Source organism: Lemur catta, chromosome 8 (assembly GCF_020740605.2).
Source record: "Lemur catta isolate mLemCat1 chromosome 8, mLemCat1.pri, whole genome shotgun sequence".
Taxonomy (NCBI): Eukaryota; Metazoa; Chordata; class Mammalia; order Primates; family Lemuridae; genus Lemur; species Lemur catta.
Genome location: NC_059135.1, coordinates 83,371,508 through 83,397,331, shown reverse-complemented (window position 1 = coordinate 83,397,331; position 25,824 = coordinate 83,371,508). Strand labels below are relative to the sequence as shown.

At 35.2% G+C, this 25,824-nt stretch overlaps 1 protein-coding gene across 1 annotated transcript in view; it reads left to right on the top strand.

The window, feature by feature from the left end:
* Positions 1-25,824, top strand: part of THSD7B (thrombospondin type 1 domain containing 7B) — a 718,374-nt gene that overhangs the window by 153,251 nt on the left and 539,299 nt on the right. Inside the window, exon 3 of the mRNA XM_045559264.1 lies at positions 23,989-24,237. Within this exon, the coding sequence (XP_045415220.1) occupies positions 23,989-24,237 (249 nt within the window). The remainder of the gene's footprint in view (positions 1-23,988; positions 24,238-25,824) is intronic.

The following is a 25,824-nucleotide window of genomic DNA, read 5'->3' as shown; positions in this document are numbered from 1 at the left end:
AGAAATATTATTCCTTTTTTCTTAGTTTTATCAGGGTGTGTTTTACACTCCATAAATGTAGTCTATCTTGATGAATATTTTCTTGAGAAGAACATGTATTCTGCTGTTGTTGGATAAAGTATTCTATAAATGTCAATTAGATCCAGTTGATTGATGGTGCTGTTCAAGTCAACTATGTTCTTACTGATTTTCTGCTTGATGGATCTGTCCATTACTAATAGAAAGTGTTGAAGTCTCCAATTATAATAGGGATTTGTCTCTTCCTCTTTGCAGTTATAACAGCATTTGCTTCATGGATTTTGACACTCTGTGTTGTTAGGTGTATATATATATATATTAAGGATTGCTATAGAATGGTACTCTTTATTATTATGTACTGCCCCTCTTAATCCTTGACAATTTTCTATGCTGTAAATTCTCCATTGTCTGGAATTATTATAACTACTACAACCTTTTCTTTGTGAGTGTTAGCATAGTATATCTTTGTCTACCCCGTTGCTTTAAATTTGTCTGTGTATTTATAGTAAAAGTGGGTTTCTTGTAGGCTAAGTATAGTTGGATCTTGTTTTTTCACTCACGCTGACAGTCTATCTTTTAATTGGTGTATTTAGACCATTGGTACTTAAAGTCATTATTTATGTAGTTGGATTAATAGCTACCCTATTTACTACTATTTTTAATTAATTGCCCTTGTTTTTTGTTTCTTTTTTGCCTTCCTCTCTGGTTTTAATTAAACATTTTATATCAACCCATATTTTCTCTCTCTTAACATATCAGTTATATTTTTCTTAAACTTTTCTAGTGGTTTCCCTACAGTTTGAAATATACATTTATAACTAATTAAAATCCACTTTCAAATAACACCATAAACTTCAAAGGCAGTGTAAGTACCTTACAACAGAGTATTTCCAATCTATCCCTTCCATCCCTTATAACATTGTTATCATTAATGTAACTTATCCATAACCTATAATCACCAAATACATTGTTGATATTATTATTTTCAACAAATTATTATCTATTATGTCAATTAAAATGCAAAAAAGTAAAAAAAATAAATTACCTTCATATATTCCTTCTCCGATGGTAATTTTGTATATTTCTAGATCTAAATTTATACCTATATCATTTTCCTTCTCTCTGAAAGACTTAACATTTTTTTGCAAAGCAAGTCTAGTAACCAATATCCTCAAATTTGTCTGACAAAGCCTTTATTTCTTCTTCACTTCTGAAGGATAATTTCACTGGACATAGAATTTAGGTTGGTGGGGTTTCTTCTTTCAATACCATACATACTATCAGAGTGCAGAACAACAAGCCAAATAGAAACCTCCAGCAATCGTCCCTCTGGAAGAACACCTAATTCAACAATTTTCCATGAAAGGAAGCACCTTCAGAAGAACCAAAAATCATGTGAGCAATCATACTACCTGGTTTTAACATTATGTCAGGAAAGAGGCACTAAAGAGAACAAAAAAGACAGTCTTGCATTGCCTATGCCACCCCTCTTCCATCACCTGGGAGTGCTCTGCCAGCCTGTGGAGTAGACAGAGCATCTGTGCACCCGTGGAAGGGAGAGTGAAGTGATTGTGGGGCTTTGAATTGAAACTTAGGGCTCCTGGCATAGGGGACCACAGCATAGGGCAGAATTCTGATGGTGTCCATGGAGGGAGCATTTTGACCAGCCTGGCCAGAGGGAAATCCTCTACCCTGAAGCCTGAATTCCCACCAGCCTCACCACCAGAAGGCAAAAAGCAGCCTGGGACCTGGATGAAATTCATAAGGCAGTCAGGCCACAGGGGCTACAGTCTGTGGTCAATTTCTGTGGCTGTGCTGGCTTGGAGACAGTAGACTTGGGGTGCACATGACACAGTGAGACACCAGTGATGGTGGCCAAGCCAGTGCTTGTAGCACTCCTCCCCCAACTATAGGCAGCATGGCTCAGGGAGAGTCTTCCACTTGAGGAAAGGAAAGAGAGGCGCTCAGAGGACTTTGTTTAGCAACTTGGGTACCAGCTCGGCTACAGTAAAATAAAGTACCGAGCAGACTTCTGAGGCCCCTGTGTCCAGCCCTTAGTTCCTGGATGGTATTTCTGGATCCACCCTCGGCCAGAAGGAAACATGCTGCTTTGAAGGGAAGGACCCAGTCCTGGCAGAATTGGCTATGAGGGAGTGCCCATGTCACTCCTCCATCAACTTCAGCATTCCAGCATGGAGAGTGAGGAAAGAAAGTGAGAGACTTTGCCCAGTAATCCAGGGAATTCTCTTGTATCTTACCCAAGCACATCAGGGTGTTATCACCAGGAGTCTGGAACAGCCACAGCATTACTGGGCTTCGGGCACCCTCAACACTAATACAGTTGCAGTGACCAGAAACATAGACCACAACGCTCAATTCCCTTTGAGTATCTGGAAAGCTTTCTCAAGAAGGACTGGTTCAAATAAGCCTGGACTGTGAAGATTAAAATAAATACCTAACTCTTCAATGACCAGACGTCAATGAATATGCACAAGCTTCAAGAACATCAAGGAAGACATGATCTTACCAAACAAACTAAATAAGGTACCAGTGACCAATCCTGGAGTGATGGAGATAGGTGACCTTTCAGACAAAGAATTCCAAATCGCTTTTTTTGAAGAAGCTCAATGAACTTCAAGAAAATACAGAGAAGGAATTCAGAAACCTATCAAAGAAATTTAATAAGGAGATTGAAATAACAACAACAACAACAAAAAAAAAATCAAGCAAAAATTCTATAGCTTAAGAATTCAATTGACAAACTGAGAAATGCATCAGAGACACTCAACAGCAGAAGTGACTGAGCAGAAGAAAGAATTAGTGAGCTGGAAGACAGGATATTTGAAAATACAGTGTCAGAAGAAAAAAAAGAAAAAAGAATAAGTAAGATGAAACACACTTACAAGCGCTAGAAAATAGCCTCAAAATAGCAAATCTAAGAGTTATTGGCCTTAAAGAGGAGGAAGAGAGAGAGTGATTGGGGTAGAAAGTTTATTCAAGGAAATAATAACAGAGAACTTGACAAACCTAGAGAATGATATCAATATTCAGGTACAGTAAGGACATAGAACATCAAGTAGATTTAACCCAAGCAAGGGTACCTTAAGGCATTTAATAATCAAATTCTCAGTGGTCACAGATAAAGAAAAGGTCCTATATAAAGCAAGAAAAAAAAAGAAAAAAATATATACCATATAAAGGAGCTCCTACATGTCTGACAGCGTACTACTTCGTGGAAACCTTACAAAGCATGACGTATTCAAAGTACTGAAGGACAAAAACCTTAACCCTAGAATATTATATCCTGAAAAAATATCTTTCAAACATGAAGGAGAAATAAAGACTGTATCAGAAAAATAAAAGCTGAGGGATTTCATGAACATGCGACCTGTCCTACAAGAAGTGCTAAAAGGAGCTCTTCAATCTGAATGAAAGGAACATTAATGAACAATGAGAAATCACTGAAGGTATACAACTCACTGGTAACAGTAAGGACTCAAATGCAGAATACTCTATTGCTGTAATTGTGGTGTATAAACCACTTATATGTTGAGTAGGAAGACTAACAGACAAACCTGTCAAAAGTACAACAACTTATTGAGAGATAGATAGTATGAAAAGATATGAATAGAAACAACAAAAAGTTTTAAAGTGGGGAGGAGTGGAGCTAAATGGTAGAAGTTCTTTTAGATTTCTCTTTGCTTGTTTATTTGTTTGTAAGCAGAGTTGTCATGTGTTTAAAATAATTGGTTATAAAATGTTTTGTGCACATCTCATGGTAATCTCAAATCTAAAAACCTACAGTAGATACACATAAAATAAAAAGCAAGAAATTAAAACACACTTCCAGAGAAAATCATTTTTAACGAAGGACGACCGGAAGTAAGAAAGCAAGAGAGGACCACAAAACAACCAGAAATTTAATAACATTATGGCAGTGGTAAAGTCCTTACTCATCAATAATAACATTGAATGTGAATGGACTAAACTCTTCAGTCAAAAGACATAGGGTGGGTGAATGGATAAAACAAGAGCCAACGATATGGTGCCTACAAGAAACACATTTCACTTATGAAGAAACACACTTCTTTTATAAAGAAACAGACTGAAAATAAAGGGATAGAAAAAGATATTCCATGCAAATGGAAACCAAACAAGAGCAGGAGTACCTATACTTCTATCAGATAAAATAGATTTCAAGACAAAAACTGTAAAAAGAGACAAAGAAGAAATCCAAAATCTGACTAAACCAATAACCAGTAATGATATAAAAGCAGTAATAACAATTCTCCTATGGAAGAAAAGCCCAGGACCTGATGGCTTCACTGATAAATTCTACCAAGCAGTCAAAAAGAAAATAAACATACTAATATGAATACTACTTAAACTATTTTAAAAAATTGAGGAGGAGGGGATATCCCCAAACTCATTCTAAGAGGCCTGTATCACCCTGATACCTAACTTAGACAAAGACACAACTAATGAAGGAAACTGTAGTCAAATATCCCTAATGAACATAGATGCAAAAATTCTCAACAAAATACTAGCAAAGCAACAATACATTGAAAAGATTGTTCATCGTGATCAAGTGGGATTCATCCCAGGGATACAAGGATGGTTCAACAGACACCAATCAATCAATGTGATACATCATGTCAACAGAATAAAGGAAAAAAATCCATGTGATCATTTTAATTGATGCTGAAAAAACATTTGATAAAATTCAACATCCCTTCCTGATAAAAATTTTCAAAAAAAAATGGGTATAGAAGGAACTTACCTCAACACAGTAAAAGCCATATATGACAGACCCACAGCTAGTATCATACTGAAAGGAGAAAAACTGAAAGCGTTTTTTTCTGAGATCAGAAACAAGACGGATGCCCACTTTCACCACTGTTATTCACCATAGTACTGGATGTTCTAGCTAGAGCAATTAGATAAGAGGAAGAAATAAAGTGCATTCAAATTGGAAAGGAAGAAATCAAATTATCTTTGTTTGCAGACAGTATGATCTTATATCTAAAGAAACCTAAAGACTTCACCCAAAAACTATTAGAACTGATAAATTCAGTAAAGTCGCAGGATTCAATTCCATACTGTCTTATTGCTTGCATAGTTTCTGAAGGGAAGTCTAATGTAATTCTCATCCTTAGGAATAAGAACCCATAGATGGGTTTTCCCCACTCTGGCTTCTTGAAAGATTTTTTTTTTTTTCTGTCTTTGTGCAGTTTAAATAAAATATGCCCAGAAGTAAATTATTTGATATTTACCGTACTTGGCTTTCCCTGAGCTATCTGTATCTGTGGTTTGGTGTCTACCATTAATTTTGGGGAATTCTCAGCTATTATTCCTTGAAACATTTCTTTTTTTTCTCTTCATTTTTCTTTCTTTCTTTCCCATTTTGGGTATCTCACACCATTTGTAATTGTACCACAGTTCTTGAATGTTCTGATCTTTCCATTGTTTTTTTTTCTTTTTGTATTTCAATTTTTGTAGTTTCTATTAACATTCCTTAAAGTTCATCAAAAGTACTTTTCTTTCTATTATGATGCTTTTGATTTCTGTTATTTTCTTTTGATTCTTTCTTGGAGTTTCTGTCTCACTACCTTATCCATCTGTTCTTGCATATTGTCCACTTTTTCCATTGGAACCTTTAGATATTAATCATAATTATTTTACTTGCACAATCTGACAATGCCAAAATCTGTGCCATATCTGAGTCTGGTTTAGATGTTGACTCTGTCTTTTCAAGCTGTATTTCTTGTTTTTTTGTGTGTGCTGTATAATATTTTGCTGAAATCTGAACACAATGCACTGGGCAATAGGAACTGAGGTAAATAGGCCTTTAGTGTGAGGTTGTACATTCTCCTGACTTACAGTTATGCTGTGTTTGCTATAACTAGAGGTGTCAGAGTCTAACATTGTGTCTGGTGTCTGGTTTTGTTGGTTTTTTTTTTGTTGTTGTTGTATTTTTTCCTTTTCTATTGTCTTTGTGTTTCCTTAGAAACTTCTTTCTAAGTAAAGTCAGAAACAAGCAATTCTTTCTGTGGTAAATCCCTTATATTATGCAGGAGCCCTATTAATGATGTGCTGAGTTTTGGAGTAGGAACAAAATTCTTTTGTCCTATGATTAGGTTCCAATATTTTATTAAGCATGTTTCTCTGGGCCTTCACAGGTGCTTGTCAGTTTCTCCTCTTCCTTCACTCCTAAATTATGTAAGTCAAGAAGGTGAGAGGGGCTGGAGTTGGGTATTTTCCTTCTTCCGTGTCAGTTAGAGTCTGGTTAAACCCCAGTTGGGTAGGCTACGGTTAGATGGTAATGGTTTCCTTTGAGGACAGGCCTTATTAAGAAAAACAACATTCTTTTGGTGTATTTCCAAATATGTGCCTTCCCTTTCCATGCTGAAAGCACGATCTTCACTCTGAGGACCTGGCAGTGCTGCTGGAGGTATAACTCACAAAACTGCAGGGTCCCCACCAGGGCTGCCTCCCCAACCCCTTAGAATTTTTAACTATCAAACTCACCCACACTGAGCCTCCAGTAATTTGTCAATCATAGTTTAAGTTTTCCTACCCTGGCACTGGCTCTACTAGTGATTTCTGTACCTGCTTTTCTTCCACCAAGTTGTGATTCTAGGTATCTGTCTGTTTGCCTCTCTGATTTTGGAGGTAGCCATGTGCCCTGTGACTTCAGTTCTCTGACAGATCTAAGAAGAGTTACTGATTTTCAGTTTGTTTAGCTTTTTTCATATTGTGAGGACAAGAGTGACAATTGTGAAGCTTCTTATGTGGCAGAATGGAAAGCAGAAGTTGCCATGGTCCCTTTTGAGTTTTAGACAACACGTTGACCCAAATAGCTTTGTTTACATTGCTGTGTTACATCGTCATGAAATCTATAAAGCTCATTGCATTTAGTCATCAAAAGGATTAGGAAGTGATTCATATACTATCATGAATGTTAGGTTACTAGAAAAATATGGTGTTAAGTGGGGACATTTCTATTCCTCTAAGTTTAACTGCCAAAACTAAAATGTTACTCTTGACAGCTGCGTGATCACATGGCTGACAATGTTGTCTCATTTCTATTGAACCTGATGAACTATGTTGGCATAGTCTACCAGGATTTTTGCTAAAAATGCTCAAATCCATCTCTGAAAAGTGACATTTTCTTTTCATGGATTTGATACATTCAGAAAAACATTGGTATCTTTGTGCATCTATCGACTTCTAGGATGAAATTTAAGTTTCCCTTAATCATTATAATTTGTCCCAAAGTACAGATTCCTTTCACTGTGTATTTGTGTCTAACTGCAGACCTATTTCCTTTCTCTTGTCTCTGTGAGACTGTAGGGCCCAGGAGGATTCTGTTGCCTCTGTTGTGATTGTGGCCGTTGCTAGTTGTCATGTCATTTGGCATAGGAAGAGCTTGCCTTTACTTCCATAATACAAGCCTCTGTCTGTGTCTTGCTGAAAGTCATTTTTGCAATCTAGGACAGCACAGAGCTTTAATTAATGCCCTTTACTCACTATCACATTGATTACTGTGACTTTTGATAATCACCTCAAGCGATTTTCCCTTCACAGTTATATTTGCAATGTGGTAGGCAGTTGTATTACTCTTGGTGCTACTCTGCTCTCTCCTCATTGATTTGCCTCTTGGGCTTAAAGATCTTTTGCTTTTACTTGCCTCATCGCACATCCTAATTTTTCTTTTATTTTGACAGGAGTTTCTCTGAGGTTTCATTATTACACTTAAAAATAGCTGTCATACAGTCTGTTCATCATTCCTTCTCATATATCAATGATGCTGTTATTGACATTTTATGATACCTTAACTTGTGAAATGCAATAGTTTCCTCTATTCAGTTTTTGTGTTTGTTTCACCTTGTTTCTTTTTTTGTTCAGAGTCAAAGTACATCTGAGTTAAGAAATGTGAGCTATAGACTAGGCAGGGTGTTCATATGAATAAGAAATTGATTCATATTTATTGTTTGGGTGAGTAAAAATTAGATGAATAGATTTTACATTTATTTAGATATAGAGGAACATTTAGTGTGGGCGATCTTTTAAGATCTGTGATTGCTTGGTACATGTTAACATGCTTTCAATTCTCAGACCAGTTTAGTTAAATAAAAACACTGTGATTTTCCCATAAAGGCGTACCTGAAGGTTAATAAATTTTAAGATTATAAAAATATCACTTCTATAGCTCAGACCTTTTTGTTACTGTTTGTTTTTCATCTCAACTACTAAAGTAGATTTAGAAATAAATTTTACATGTCTGTTCCTCCCCAAACAGAAATAAATGTAGACCCCCAAACAATACAAGTCTTTTTCATAATTTAGTCTTTGAAAATAGTAGAAAATATACATATTTTTTCTTTTGTTAGGTTGGTAGAAATGGGAATGGAGGACATTTTCTTTTCTCTTTCTTTTTCCAGTTCATTTCCAGTTTTAGATTTTATTTCACTCTCCACAGCATATTGATTTAATTTTACATTTGAATGTATTATACATTAACGTGTATAAAAGTCAAAAGTATACGTAGTTATACTCAGAGGACTGTCACTCCTTCCTCTATACCTACATCCCATGCCTTCTTACCCCTTGCCAATCTCTAACCTTAACCAACTTGCTTGTTTTCAAGTTTATCTTCATGCTTCTTTATATTTTCTTATTTTCCCTTCTTTCGTACACCAAAGGTAGCATATTGTTTAATCTCTTTTGAATTTTTTCACTGGATATTATTTCTTTGGAATTAGTTCATATCATTTACTCAGATTCTTCCTCATTTTTTTTTTACAATAGCATAGTACTTTGTTGTGTGTGTGCACCCATAGTTTATTTGAACATATTCCTCTGCTTAGATATTAGGTAGTTTCCAATAATTTTCCACGGCAAATATTTTTTCAATGAATAAACATCTACACTTGTATTTTGGTATTGTTGGAGGTATATCTTCAGGGTAAATTCCTAGAAATGTGATGGCTGGATTAAAGGATAAATCCATACAAGTTTTATTAGATATTGCCAAATTCTCTTTCATGTTAGTGGTACCATTCTTGCATTCCCATCAGCAACCTTACAAATAGAGTATATGGTCAAGCTTTTGAATTTTAGCCAATCTGAGGTGTGAGAAATCATATTGTAGTAGAGTTTCAAGTTGGATTTCTTTTAATATGCATGAATTTGAACGTACACTCATATATTTAGGGGCCATTATTTATAGCTCTTTTTGTGAATTGTTTATGCAGTTTTCCTGTATTTCCATAGGAAATTTTGTCTTTGCCTTTGTTTTCAAATCTTTGTATTTAGAGACATTGGTACTGTGTGATATATATTGCAAATATTTTCTCTCAGTTGGGTATTTGTGTTTTGACTTTGCTAATGGTGATTTTTGCCATGCAGAAGTTTTTAAATAAAATTTTTACATAATCAAATTTATCAATCATTTCTTTTATTGCCTCTGGAATTTTAATCATGGTTAGAAAGCCTTTTTCAACACCCAGCTTAAGTTTATCCATCCATGGTTTCACCAAATGTGTGCATAATTTTAGTTTTTACATTTGAATCTTTGATCAATTTGGACTGTGTGTGGTGTGAGGAATGGATCTAATCATATCTTTTTCTAAAAGTCTTTCCAGTGTGCCAGCCAGTACCATAAATGACAAAGATTTCTCTCTCTTTTCCCTGTGATTGAGATAGTATCTTTATTACATATCAGGTATCTATATATATTTTGGTTTCTTTATTGCAATTTTATCCCATTTGTGCCACTTTTTATGAGTTCCACACTATTGTAATTAGAGAGGTCTCACCAGTATATTTTAATATTTGATAGGGCTAGTCCCTCCTCATAGCTACTCTTTATTTGCATTTCCTAGCTATTCTTGTAAGCTAATTTTTCCTTACAAAGTTTAGGATCAACTTGTCTAGCTCTGTAAGTAAGCCTATTGGAATTTTTTTGTGATTACACTAAATTTATAAATAAACTTAGAAAAAATTAAAATTTTGATGAGTTTGAGATGTCCTAACCAAAAACAAGGTACATATATTCATTTGTGTCAAGTCTATTTGGGGCCTATTTGACATGTTGTATAATTTTCTTTACAGGGACCCTGAACACTTCTTACTGTCTTCTTAAGTATTACATATTATTGTTGCTATTGTGGATGGGGTTTTATCATCCATTTTATTCTCTAAGTGGTTATTAGAAAATGCTATTAATTTATGAATGCTAATTTTATAAAATGCTAATGTCCTCAATTCTTTTATTATTTGGGTTTTTATCATTTAGTCTTTAGTAATTTTGAAATACAATGTCATGTTAGAGAATAGAGAGGTTTTATTTCTTTTTTTACAATTCTTATGCCGCTAATTGTTTTCTCTAGTTTAATGCATTGAATCCAGGAAAATGTTAAATATTAGTGAAGATAGTGAACAGTCTTACCTCTGCCTCATATCATTGGAAATGCCTCCAGGATTTCCCCATTAAGTAAAATTCTGGTTTTAGGATTGAGGTATTTATTAGTTTCCTATCACTGCGGTAACAAATTACCACAAATTTAGTGGCTTAAAACAACACATTTATTATCACAGAGTTTCAGAAGTCAGAAGTCTAAAATGGATTGCACTGAAATAAAACCCAGTTGTTTGCAGGGCTGCGTTTATTCTGGAGTCTCTAGTGCAGAATCTGTTTCTTTGCCTTTTCTGGTTTCTACACACTGTTGCCTTCTTTGCCCAGCAGTGTAATTTCTTCAAATCTCTCTCTGATTCTGATCCTCCTACTAAATCCCTCTTTCACTTAAAAGTAACTCTGTGATTACATTGGGCCTGCCTGGATAATCCAGGATCACCTCCCCATCTTAAAATCCTCAGTCACATTTTCAAAGTACCTTTTGCGGTTTAAAGTAACACGTTCACAGATTGTGGGGATTAGACCTTTTGTGGGGTGGAGGGGAACAGTATTCTGCCTGTCATGGGTTTGTGTGTGTTTTGATCATATTAAGGAAATATCCATCCATTCCTGTTTTGTTTTGTTCTTTTCAAGAGTTTGTATTCAGAATGGATGTTGAATTTTATCAAAGGCTTTTCAGCATCTTTGGAGATAATCACATGATTTTTATCTTTCGACCATTAATATGGTGAATTACATCAATACTTTTTCTAATGCTGATCCATTTCTGTATTTCTAATATATTCTCCACTGTGTCGTTTTCTTGTTGGTCTCTTTATCAGGTTCAGATATTACAGTTACACTTGCATCATAAAAAGAATGTGGCCATTTTTCTTCACTTTCTTTGTCCCCAACAGTTTATATAGCATTAGAACTATGTGGTTACTAAATGTTCGGTAGAATTTTTTTTGCGTAATCATCTGGACCCAATGCATTTTTTTGGTGAGGTATTTCTTTGGGCACTCTCTATTTATGCTGAGGTCAGTTTTGTTCTGTTTATGCTGGGGTGAGTTTTGGTCAACTATATGCTTCAGAGAGATGACTCATTTCCTCTTAATTTTCAAATTTATTTGGTAAATGTATATAATTTATTGAGTTTTAATCTACACTATTTCTTATATTTTTATGTGTGTGTGTGTGTTTCTCTCCTTCATTTTTTAAAATTATTTAGTAGTCTACCTATTTTGTTGACTTTTTAACAATATTTTGGTTTATTTTTCTGTTTTTATGTTCTCTATATGATTAATTTCTGTATTTTTCCTTATTGTTTATTTCTTTATGCTTCCTTTGCTTTTTTTTTTTTTTTTTTTTGAGACAGAGTCTCACTCTGTTGCCTGGGCTAGAGTGCTATGGCATCAGCCTAGCTCACAGCAATCTCAAACTCCTGGGCTCAAGCGATCCTCCTGCCTCAGCCTCCTGAGTAGCTGAGACTACAGGCATGCGCCACCGTGCCTGGCTAATTTTTCTCTCTATATATTTTTTAGCTGTCCATATAATTTCTTTCTATTTTTAGTAGAAACGGGGTCTCGCTCTTGCTCAGGCTGGTCTCAAACTCCTGAGCTCAAACAATCCTCCTGCCTCGGCCTCCCAGAGTGATCCTTTGCTTTTTATTTTATTATTTTTCCAACTTTTTAAATTTAGAAGATTTAATTTATTTTCATTTTTACTAATATATGTGTTAGGGATGTTAGTTTTCCTCTGATTACTGCTTTAAATGAATCTCGTAAATTCTGACGTTGTGCTTTATCATAATTTTTTCAAAAATTCTGTAGTTTTTCTCCTTTTACTCAAGATTTGTTTAATGCAGGTTATTTTAATTTTCAGAGAGAAAGACCACTTGTTTTTTTTTGTTTATCTCATTTTTAGCTTCTAGTTTTATTGCATTATAAGCAGAGAGTGTTGTTTGTAATATTTCTACTTTATAGAACCTACTGATGTTTTCTTTGTGTTACAATTTATGATCAATATTTGTAAATGTTGCAGGTACACTTGAGAAGAAGATGTATTCTCTATTATTGGTGTGAATTATTTAATATGTATGTACCTTATTGATTATGCTCTATAGGTTTTTTTATAATTTTTAATATTTTTTCACTTGATCTGCCTTGTACTTAAAATAGTTGTTAAGTTCACCTATTATTAGCATGTTTCTATCTATTTCTCCTGCATCTTCTATATTTTTCTACACATGGTTGTTTTATTTGGTGCATAGTCAAAACTGCTATTTCTTCATTGTGGAATGTAAACTTTAACATTCTAAAGTGCTCTTAATCATCTCTTGTAATGCTTTTTGTCTTGAATTTTAATTTGTCTGATATTAGGATTGCATGACACACATTCTTGTTCTTTTATTTTGCCTGATAAATCTTTGTCCATTTCTTTATTTTTAGCCAATTTGAACTACCACATTTTAGTTGTGTCTCTTATATTCGTTATGAGCATGGAGCTTGGTTTTGCTTTATAAGTCAATGTAAACACTGAATTTCATTTAATAAAAGAATTAGCCTTATTTATATTTATTGATATGAATATCTTTGGTCTCAATTCTTTCATATTAGTGTATGTTGTAGTTTATATTATATTACAGTGTGCTTAATGTGATATTTACTAGTTTATTTGCTGTATACTTTTTGCTTTTTAAGAATTTATTTTTTTGGTATTTAGAAATGCTTACATTTTATACTTTAGAAGTTACTTTCATATTTAACACAATTTATAGTTCCCTTAACTTCCTTGCCTTTTCTAACCTAATGTATTATTACGTTATGTCAGTTTTAAATGATTCCTACCTATTACTTAGAATCTTATATTACTTCTTCCATTTTCTCTCTCTTCTACTTCCATGTTGTAGGTGAATTCATTCTACTTTATCAGAGCATGTAATATTTACGTATTATTCTTCTACCCGTGACTCCACTCTTATTGTAATTTTACCTCTACGGTTATATATTTGAAATGCTTTAGTCATTTTGCCAAAATAGTCCAAGTTGTTTTTGATTGAATGAAGGTCAACTTCCAGTAGATTCTTCAGGAAAGTATTAACAACACTATATATTATTTCCTGAGTTTGGGAGATTCAAAACTGAAGAACTATTTAGCATAATAGAATATTCTTGGTTCACGTTTTTTTTATTTTTCTTAAAAATGTTACTCCATTGCAGCCTTGATTTGTATGTTGTTTTTGAGAAGACGGTTGTGAGTTTTTCAATTTTTTGCATTTTTATTTCCTTAAGTTTTTAAAAGTTATTTTCTTAAGTTTTTTTTCCTGAAAACTTATTTTTTTCCTAATTTTGAAATCAAATTGTTGTTTTAGTATATGCCTTAGAGTTGATTGTTCTGGGTCATATTTCCATGGTACGTGGTAGGTCCTTTCTATGTATAAATTAGGGCCTGCTTTTCTTCTTGGAAATTTTGGGGGGTATCATATTTTTGAACAATACTTTGATCAATTGTTTTGATTCACTTTATCAGGGAGATACACACACAGATATATGTTGGAGTATTTTTTATTTCATCTACTTTCTATGAACTACCTTACTTTTTTTTTATGTCACCTTATTTAACTTGGCATATTTTTCTACTTTTATTCAGTGTTTTCCTTGAATTTGTTATATTGTCATTTGAATCTGTTCATTCTTAGGCATCTTGTAAATTATAATTCTTTTTTTTTTTTTTAGGATGACGTTTTCTTCTTTTTTTTCTGAGTTTAATCAGCTCATTTTATTTCTTTCTGTTTTTTACCTATTCTGACCTCAACTTTAAATTTCTGATTCAAGGTACTTTTCTCTCATATTTTCAAACGTTTATTTGAAGATATTTAGTGCAGTTTAATGTGTTGTGTTACAATTTTTTTTTCAGCTTTGTGCTCAGTTACATGGAGAAGACTTCCTATTAACAGAAAATATTTTACATTTTCTCATTTTTTATTGAAGTTTGAATGGATCTAGTCTTTTTATGTCAATTTCTATTCATTTCGTAAATGTCATTTCTATGTCAAAAGCATCCTCTTCTGCCAGTTCTGCCCTCTTTTGTGAAGTTTCATTTATGGATGTTGCTGCTGGTAGTGGTGCTAGGGAGAAGGTGGTGTCTTGTTTCACCTTTTTTTCTGTAGGATCCTTAATTTCCATCTTTTGTTTTCTCCTTTCCCTTCACTGGCTCATCTTTAAGGTCTACCAGCTATTCTTTTTTTTTTTTTTTATTTCAGCATATTATGGGGGTACCAGTGTTTAGGTTATATATTGCCCTTGCCCCACCCAAGTCAGAGCTTTAAATGTGTCCATCCCCTAGATGGGGCACACCACACCCATTGGATGTGAATATACCCATCTTCTCCTTCCCGCTGCCACCTGCCAGGCAGCCGATGAATGTTACTACTGTATGTGCAATTAAGTGTTGATCAGTTAATACCAATTTGATGGTGGGTGTTTTTCCGTTCTTGTGATACTTCACTTAGTAGAATGGGCTCCAGCTCCATCCAGGATGATACAAGAGGTTCTGGATCACCATTGTTTTTTGTGGCTGAGTAGAACTTCATGGTATATATATACCACATTTTATTAATCCGCTCATGTATTGATGGGCACTTGGGTTGCTTTAACATCTTTCCAATTGTGAATTTTGCTGCTATATACATTCTAGTGCAGACGTCTTTTTTATAGAATGTCTTTTCTTTGAATATATGATTATCTCCCAAAGAAATGCTTCTCCATGACAGCCACTTCCATAACCATATACTTTGCAGGCTGTTCTCTGTATCTGTACTGAACTGTATTCTACATTTTGAAGTTATTGATGAAATTACTTCTTCTAGAAATGATATTGTCTGTGCTTCATCTAAGTCTTTTAGTCCTGTGTTTTCTTTTTGTGGAATCTCTTAACACTCTCTCCTTCTGTACTTTCCACATCCACTGGGTTGTATCCATAATGGGTAATCCATTAGGTTTTTTCTACTTACCTATAATTTGAAGAGGAGTGTGTATGTGTGTGTGTGTGTGTGTGTGTGTGTGTGTGTGTGTGTGTGTATGTGTGTGTGTGTTCATGTTCTGTCTCCAGTAATGGGGAAAGAAAGGGTAATATGTGGTTTATTTTCCTTGTTGACATTTTTTGGGATCATAGTGATAGGGAAATTTCATGGTCAGGCACCTGCCATTGTTTTCCAAATCTCAAGTTAAGATAGGTGTTTTTTTTCTTTTGAATTGCAACAGGGAGGGCGGGGTGAGTCTTATAAATTTAAGTGCGTAACAAGCTGTAAACATAGTTTTGGTCTAAAGGGCAGGGAAAATTAATTTTAATCTTGGCTATTCTATAATTTTGCTGTGTGCGCATTAGGAAATTGCTTATCCTTTTGGGGCCTCAGTTTTCTTCTCTATAAAATGAAGATAGTGGCAAAGACCTTCAGATGATTGCTGGTATTGCTTTTATCTCTAAGCAGTTACACACGCATCCACAAATATGTACCTACATATCATTCTTAGTACTCTGTCTAAGAAATTTGGAGAAGATAAAATCTGTTTTATTTTGAGACTTGCACTGCATTTTAAATCTCTGTTGAATAATGTTTTCTAGTGACAGAAAATGATCATAATCCTAAAAACATTCCATTTTGATATAACATCACACTCAAGGATATTTCTTGTCAAGAATTTAATATCTCAGTATATCTGTGTGTTTATCTCTATATTTGTAGAACAATCTCTCTATTGCACAGAAGTAGCTGAACAGCATATTTAAAACATAATTTCATGCTGCTATTTTAGTTTTAGTGCCTGATGTTAGGTTTATTACCTATTGAAAAGTTCAAAATTGTATAAATCAAGATGAGAAATTAAGAGGCATTTTAATAGTGCAGTTTTATTTTATTGAGAATGTGAAAGAAAAAGAGTATATAACTCAAGCAGTAACTCCCCTCCCCCCAATTAGTTGTACATACTAAACCTTAGGTAAACATTGTTTTTGCCAAATAAGACATAAGTCACCTCAGGTTAATTTGGCCAAGAAAGAAGATTATAGAGAAAAGGAAACTCGTACACTCTTTCAGTTAAATTTCTCAGTGATCCTTAATATTGTTTCTTAGTAATTTAAAATTGCTTTTAACGTTTCAAAATTGTCTTTCAGACCACAATTTAAAAACTCTGCATATTCAAGTATCTTTGCTAAATCTTATATCGCAGTAAATGGCAATGCTAATTTTTTTGGTCTGGCTTCTAAAAACAGGGGTTTTACGTAAACCTTGATATATACATGTCTTCCTTCATCAAGTTATCATTCTCATAGTTTTTCCTGATGTTTCTATTAGTTTTACTGGTGGCAGACTGATGCTACCAGTTTGGAGTCAAAATCATTAAAAATAATTGTATACATTCTATTTGATTTCTCAAATAGATTGATTCTCTTTTAAGCCTATATCAGTTCTGGTTCACTTCTCTTCATTTTTCCATTCACATTTTATTCCTTGGTATTATTTTCGTAATGTGATCTTGCAAACATTCCCTGAGTTAGAATCTGTAAACTGTACAAGCAATTGTTCCCTTGTTATTATGTTATAATTTAGGTAAGCTGCTACCATATGGATAGTAGTGTTTTTGTTAAATAATTGGAATAACCATGGTTTCAAATGGCTGTCTATTATATTAAGAGTTTATAAGATACTTTCTTACTTGCAATTTCATTGCTGTAAAAAATTACTTTTTAACTGTGGAATATATTTTGGAAGTATTAAGTTCTATGAACAAATATTACATAATTTAGAACAAAATTAATAGAAATGGAAATACATTCACAATTAAGGACTTTACTCATATGTTTTTAATTACTTCTAATTAGTATTTTCTCCATATGTAGGATAGAGTTAGCTCTCTAGGAATATGTTCATTTATATATTGAATCATTATGTGGCTTTAGCAAACTTTTGTGTCACATAACTTTTCAGGTTTCCAGCTGAACATGGTAAAATGAGCACAAACATTTATGTTTGTTGTATTCCGGAACGCTGATTAAATGGCAGTAATTTTAAAAAGGCATATTCTGTTAAGGAAAAAGATGATGGGAAAGTATATAACAGCTGAAAGGAAAAGTCAACAAATTTGGATAACCGAAAAGCAGAGACAGGAGTGGTAATTCACTTAGCAAAGTGGAAAAAGTAGAAAGCTTTTCTTTAGTTGTTAAGTTCTGCAAGAAACAATTCAATTTATATGGAAATAATTGGATTAGGTACAAATCTAATAATCATCATGCTTTTGCTTTTTCCATGATACATTGTAAGATATTTCACTTTCTTATTTGCAATTACATTGGAGCCATTTGACTGAGATCTGGCCAATGGCATGTGGGCAGAAGGAATATAAGCCCCTTTGAGGCTAAAGTCATACAATACCTTGGGCTACCCTCCTGCCCTCTGTTTCCTTTTTAAAGGTAGACTTAAAAGCCACATATTCTAGATAGTGATACTATAAGGTGGACGCAACCTGGATCCTTAAGTCTTCAGTTAGAGGAATGCCCTCTGGAAGAGTTGAATAACCTTCATCACACTTTATGTAACAGGAAAAACACTTATTATGTAAAAGTGCAAAAGACTTATTTTGATAAAACATTGAGATTTCAGGGTTTGTTACCACAGTATAACCTATTCTATTCTGACAAATATAAGATTCTTAGAAGGGTTAGGGGTTATAGGTGGTTAAGTAACTGAAGACAAATGTGTTCAATGGTTCTAAAAATTACCCGCTTACCTGCAGAACATAGGGGCATTGTGAGACATCATACTGTGACTTGCAGGTTAAGTGGAAACCCATGCAGAGTTTCTGAGAGTGCCCTGACAGCAGGTCCCTTTCTCGAGTCTGATATCCAAAGCTACCAGCCAGGTATGCACACATGAAGCAAGAGATAGGCTATTCCTATCTTGAGAGAAAGGTAAACTATCAAGTAAAGACTGATGGAGACCAAAATTTGAGGAGTTCCAATAAAATGGCCTGGTCCTGGCATAATCAGCCAGTGGTAATGTTTACCATAGGATGAGCCCCACCTATGATCAAAGAGCTTCCTATCTGTGTTTGCGGTACCTCACTCTAATCCCTTATAGCAAAGGATCATCAGGGATTTAAGCTAAATCCAACATGAAACAGTGAGACCAAAATAAACTGGAATTGGGAACTCAGAATAGGATGAGATAATGTGGGGAGCATGAAATAAGGCTGACAAAAGTTTCAATTAATGTTGCTAAAGACATGAGATGAAATATTGCAGACAGGAAATAAAACCAGGATAATATTTAAAAGGAGTAATTAATAAATGAAATCATGGACATTAAAAATCTGATTGTAAAATATGTTAAAAATCAATAAAAGTTGGAAGATAATTTTGTTGAAATCACTGGGAAAGAAGAAAAAAACAAACAGAGCATACATAGAGCATAAATAGAGCAAAACAAATAGAGCATAAATATCAGACAATTATATAGGTTAAATATCTGACGGATGATGGTTCCATAAAAGGAGGACCTATAAAACACCATACCTGAAAATGAATGTCAAATTGATGACTTAAATATGAAGTGGGAAAGTATAGTATTTTCTAGATGAAAAAGTATGAGAGCATAACTTTATGTCATTGGAATAGGGGGAAAAATCGTAAGTGTGGCATAAAAAAACACAAACCATAAGGGGAAAGATTGAGCAAGAAATTAAAAAAATATACACCACAAAAAGATACCATAAACAAACGTAAAAATCAAATTATAAGAAAAGATTTGTATCATATAAAACCAACAGTAGTTTACTGTATAGGATCTAATATATATGTCTATATATCTTATCTATTGTTGACATCTGTCTGTATATATATACACACACTCTATATATACACACACACACTATGCATGTGAGTATACTTCTTAAACTCAATATGAAAATATATAGGTAAGAAGGCTAAAAGATAAAACATCTTGAAATAAGGGGAATTATTCTGTGTTCTCTCTGGCAGCTCTAGGGGAGAAACCATTTCTTTGTCTTTTCCACCTTCTAGAGTCTGCCCACACTCCTTGGTCCATGGCTTTGCTTCACTCCAACCTGTGCTGCTGGCCTTATGTCTCCTTCTCTTGATACTTCTGCCTCCCTCTTATAAAGATGCAGTAATTACACTGGGTCCGCCTGATACTCCAGAATCATCTCCCATCTCAGCATCCTTATTCACATCTGCAAAGTCCCTTTTGCCATATAAGGCAGCACATTCATGGATTCCAAGGATTAGGATATTGGCATCTTTAGGGAGGTCATTGCTTAGCTACAATGGGCAAACAGTATGGGCTGATTTGCAAAATAGGAAGTGTGAGTGGTCACTAAAGATGTGAAAAGAACATAAAGCTTCATGTTAATCTGGAACATAAATGCATTATCTAAACATTTTAGAAAAATAAGCCTGATGATACCAAGAGATGGAAGCATGTTGGAAAGGAGCAATTGAACAATACTTAACACATTCACTTGTATAAATATGTATGACTCAATTCTAGGCTGTAATACTAAGGGAAATCTCTGTTACGTGTGTAACACTTAGAGACATGTACAAGGAGTTTTAATACATCGTCCTGTGAAACTGCAAGCAGTTGAGCACAATCAAAGGACCCATTCAATGAGCAATGAATAAATAAATTGCCATGTACCCATATACCAGAATATTGCACAGCAGTAAAAGTGAATGAATACTGTCTGCATTTATGGACATGGATAGACCTAGAAATTACAATATTAAGTAAGGGAAATATTTTCCAGAGCAATATGCATAACAAAACAATACTTAAGTGAAATTTAAAATATGTATACATATATATATATATATATATATACATGACAATGCTAAATACTATTTATAAATACAGGTATACATCTTTAGTTAAAGTATAAAACATTTATACTTTTTTATATTATATATTTTTTAAGTCTGAGATAATGTGAATCGATTTAGGATAGTGGCCCTGTCTGGGGAGAGAGAAATGAAACTGGGATTGCAAAGAACACAGGAGATTTCACCTGAATTAGTAATTTTTTACTTATTTAAGGAAATCTGAACCAAATGTTAGTCTTTTCTAGGAAGGTATGGAAGTGCTTATTATATTCCCCTACTTTTCTGTATGTTTGACATATTTAATATCGCTGTAAAGCAGTGGTAACTGAAGTGCTAATGAATTGGAGGCACTTTACTGCTCAATTTTATTTTATAAGAGTTTCTGCCCTTGGAAGTAGGGAGATTTCCTTACATTTCTAGGGAAAGCAAGAATTGCTAGAGTAATTTTTAAGTCCCAGAGTTTCCCTTTATAGTTGAATACTTGTGAAGTAATTTATAAAGGACAACATTCTCTATAAATGTCAAGGAGGTAAAATTACCACAGCATTTCCGTTTTAAAAGACAAGTCAACAGCACAGGTCTGTGTCATTAAGAAGGCATGCCATCTTTTATGAAAGGATCAATCGCCATTTCTGCATGTGGGCAACAATCTGTGCTGGGACTTTAGTTTGTGAGGTGATTCCACTTGCATTGAAGGTTGCCCCAACTTGGGAGGGGGAGGAGTTGAGTAGATCACATTTTATTATTCTTTTTCTTTCTGCTGATAATGAAACTAAGCAGCCAAGAGATTAAGGTCATACTATTATATTGTGATGCAAAACTCAGGACCCAGATATTTCTGATTCACTATTTAGTGTTCCTTCCACTACTACAGAAAATGGAATCTCACTGATCAAATTAGACCGGAGTCCAGCGTGGTACCTTTTATTATCATTACTATTTTAACCAAGAAGGAGGGCTAGTGAAAATACCATTAGAAATATTTAATTGATGGGACATAAGCCATTTCTTGGCAAGCAAACAAGAGTTAGGATCCCTTTCCAAAAATATAAAAGCCCTAATTGATCCCTGCAACTCAATACACATGCTTTTCCTGTTGGGGACTTATTATCTGTTGTACTGGTCGGGTAGGGAAGGTCAGCGTGAGAAGGATGAGCAACACAGGGTGCAAGCTGGCAGATGGGGACAAATGGGCCACCACCACCACTTCACCTATAGACAGAGAATGAAAGACTGTGGGACATTCTTTATCAAGGGAAGAACAAAGTCCATCTTGGAAATCAAAACTCATTTTGTAAAGGAAAGCATACACAAGTTGAAACAATTTATTAAATTTCTGTATTAGTTTGCTCCAGCTGCCTTGATGAAGTACCGCACAGACTGGATGGCTCAAACAACAAAAATTTATTTCCTCACATTCTGGGAGCTGGAAGTCCAAGATCAAGGTGTTGGCTGGAGTTCTTTTTTATGAGGCCTCTCTCTTTGGCTTGTAGATGGCCCCCTTCTGCCTGTGTCTGCACATGGCCTTTCCTTTGTGTGTGCCTGTATGCTAATCTCGTCTTATACGGACCAGTCATACTAGATTAGGGCCTACCCTAATGCCTCCTATTAACCTAATTGCCTCTTTAAAGACCCTATTTCCCAATATAGTTGCATTCTGAGGTCCCAGGAGTTAGGACTTGACCATACCAATTTTGGAAGGATGAAGCTCACCCATAACAATTTTCAAAAAGTCAAAATCTAGAAACTTCTTGATCCACAGCTTTCTGTTGTGTCACCCAGCAGAAGGTTGTGGCCCCTCCCCCACCCTCCACGTTGCTCAATGATGGTGGCATTACATTCTGTATTAGGCGAGGCGTTTTCAAGAGAAGTTCTTCCTAGTGTTTTGATTCCAGGCCCCAAAATGTCACAGTGGATGGAACAATGATAATGATATACTGCCCTTTTCATTTTGAAAGGATCAATATGATCTAAATAGTTTTTTAAATAAATAAAATATTGGACCAAAAGTTTGTCTTATCTTAATTTACCATTTTCTCTATGAACACCACATTAACTGCCAGTGAGGGATATAAATATGGAAATCTCACTATCATTGAATCATCAATATGGCCAAATATGAGAATGTTTTATTTTCCACTGCACACTGTCGTCTATGAGTGGCAGCTCCCCTATCTACTAATACACATTTTTCCAAGTTAGAAACCGGGAGACGATTTAAGACTTCTCTCTCTTTTTGACCACATACAGAGGAACCATTACCAAAGCCTAAGTCAGTATTTGAATACTGACCCTTTCTTTAGTTTGCATTCCTATTAATATCATCCTTTTCCTCCCAAAGTAATGGGTGCCTTTGACTGAATAAAAGAAGGGCTAAAAACAAAGAAGTGACAAAAGAAAAGAATGTCAGTTCATATGTGAAATATTGTCTTCCTGTGTGAGTCTAACTGACTTCCTCCACTTGAAATTATTTAATACCCGATTGAAACCAAGTTCCTTAGCCCATGATGTGAAGCCTTCCCAGACCTACTTTTGAAGAACCCATGCGCCTCATATCTATCCGCTTTCCTCCTTGCACTTTCTGCTTCAACCAAACAAATTGGCTTACACCTTCTCCCCAGGGATGTGCTTATTAAACGTTTACCCAAGTAGTTCTTAGGGGTCAGGGTGAGAGGGCTTGATCTGGAGTGTTTGCCAATTTCTGTAGTGTAAATACCCCCCCTTGGCAAATTTTAAGCTTATGTGAAGTCAAGTGGCTTGCAAATTCCTGAAAATGTAACCATAGTTCTAGCATACCACTGTTCCCATCCCCTGTGAGGTGTTATTTCAAGGCTTTGGATATGTTATTCTCTTGACTTAGGATAGTGTTCCCTCTGTGCCTGAGAAGCTCCCATTAATTTTTTAAAAATGCAGCTCAGATGTCCTTTTCTCTGAGCACCCACCTGCTCTCCCAGGTGATTCATCACTGCCTCATCAGTGTTTTCCCTCATCATTGTAAATGCTCATGTTTAGTTCATCACATTATCTTATCTTTTTATTTATTTCCCTATCTGCCAATTAGACTGTGAGTACTTGATTGCACACACATTTTGCAGATGAGGAAATTGATGCTCAGAGCCTAACAATGTGGGGAAACATAATATCACCTTTTTTTATAGCCGAGTTTTTACAAGAATGGCTAGGTTAATATTCTAAAGCTTACATTTACCTTTGTTTGACACTAGATAAATGATTTAGTCTTCCAGAGCTTAAGTTTTCTTACCTGCAAAGTGGAGATAATAAAATGTAAACTCATAAGCTCGTTGTGAGATAGTGTCTGTGAAGTGCAACACAGTTGTGCCACCTGGAAAATAGTCAACAGAGGTAGTCGTAGGCTATACCATCAGTGATAGCATCCTGGAAGGACTTCCATTATTTCTGATAATGCTGATGAAGATGGACCCATCTTACGTGTGTGCCTTGCTAAAGTGAAACAGCTTCACTGTTTTAGATGAAATAGAGTGCACATTCTTAAAATGTTATGTCCTCCAATATTTTATCATGATGTCTCTAATGTCTTTAAAACTCTAATGCTTAAATCAGATTTCAGTTTTCTTTTACTCATAGTAAGTGCTTCATATTTTGGTTGCATTTGTTAATCTATGGCCTCCTGTTTTCTGCTTCCGTTCCTTCAGCCTTTGCACACAAGACTCCTTCCCATTGACTGTGCAGTCCTGCATCATGCCAAAAGACTGCGAAACCTCCGAGTGGTCCTCCTGGAGCCCCTGCTCCAAGACGTGTCGTTCAGGGAATCTCATGCCAGGATTTAGGAGCAGGAGCCGGAATGTGAAGCACATGGCCATTGGAGGCGGAAAAGGGTGCCCTGAACTTCTTGAGAAAGAGGCCTGCATCATTGAAGGAGAATTTCTGCAGCAATGTCCCAGGTATTATCCATTCTTTGGTGTATTTAATATATAACTTCATTTGATCTGGTGATAGGAATATTAATAGTAGTAGAAGTACCTGTGACTAGTATTTATCAATTTTTGACTCAGTATGGAAGTTCCATAGTTAGCAGTATAGAATAGTGGGTTAAGATCATGGGCTTTGGTGCTAACTCCCTGGATTCAAGTCCTGTTTCTGTGACTTTCTAATTTTATGAATTCCATCAAATTACTTAATGCTAGTGTCTTAGTTTGCTAGCAGTGCTTACTTCATCCAGTGCTTGGCACATAGTAAATGCTCAGTAACCATTAGTTATTATTACCTGACACAACACACTTAATTCTTACAGCAACCTAAGAAGCCACTCATAGCATTTTAATTTTGCAAATGAAGCCATAAATGCTCAGAGAGTATGAATACTTCCTGAAGTTATGTAGGCTCTGAGCGATAGTACCCTGATTCTAACCCAGCTCTGTCTTCACATCTCTCTGCCACTCTGTGGCATTATTTCTATTCTAGTCTCCCCAGGGAGCCAGAGAATATGGGAAAATGGGTTACCATCCATTAATAGCTGTATTTTAACATCTTGGTATTGGCTATATTTTGCCTGGCTCTATGGCCCCAGGTAAAAGCCTCCAGTGTGTTTTCCTTTAGGTTGTTGGCTCACGGTGGGCCCAGTCTGATAATGACAGAAGTCTGTCCGCAATTATTGTGGCAATGCATGCTGGACAGCTGCCCTGAACTATATCTGTTAAATCCATAGCTATTTAAGATAGACATTTTCTATAGTTTCTTGGAGCCTCTAAGAATACAGAATCATCTCCTCAGCAAAAAAACCAAACAAAGTGAAGCAAAAAATAGTTTCTTGTATGAACTGATCATTTGGTGTTGTGTGAGGAGTAGGTGGGTTGAAAATTCAACAGGTGTTGATGGGCTGAAGCCTGGCTCTTCCTGAAACCTGACATGATGTGTGTATTGGAAAGACAGATTTCTGTTGCCAGATTCCTAGCCACTCTCACTCCTTGACTCCACGACTGAAATCAGTGTTGATTGAAAACACTCCTTACATAGTGATCATTCATTTTTTACTAAAATGACCCCTTAGCTTCTTATCATTCCTAATCTCCAAGGCAGAGAATGGAGATACAGTTCATTATCCTTTACACATTAACTCACAGTCTCACAGAATCGTTCCTTGTTGTGTTAAATATGTGTCCAGTCTTAAAAAACACTAATTTTGGAGCAAACAGAGGCCTGGAAGTGGCATAACTCTGAGGTCTCTGTCCCTTTTGACATTGGATATAACTAAAATTGTATCTCCATCACTTACTAGTTGTGTGACCTTGAACGAGCTACACAACTCTTCTAAGATATTTCCCTTTTCAGGAGAATGTGTCTAATAATACTGCCTGTGTTGCAAGGTGGAAAGATTGGATACCAGGCATGTAAAATACCAGGCCCAGTGCTTAGCATATAGGAGACACTACAAGAACAATGACCATGATTGTTGCTATTTGCAGGTGTTTGTTTCCCCCGGAAAGAGAATCTCTCCTTTCCTTGGCCAGCATACCAAAGTAATTTCATGG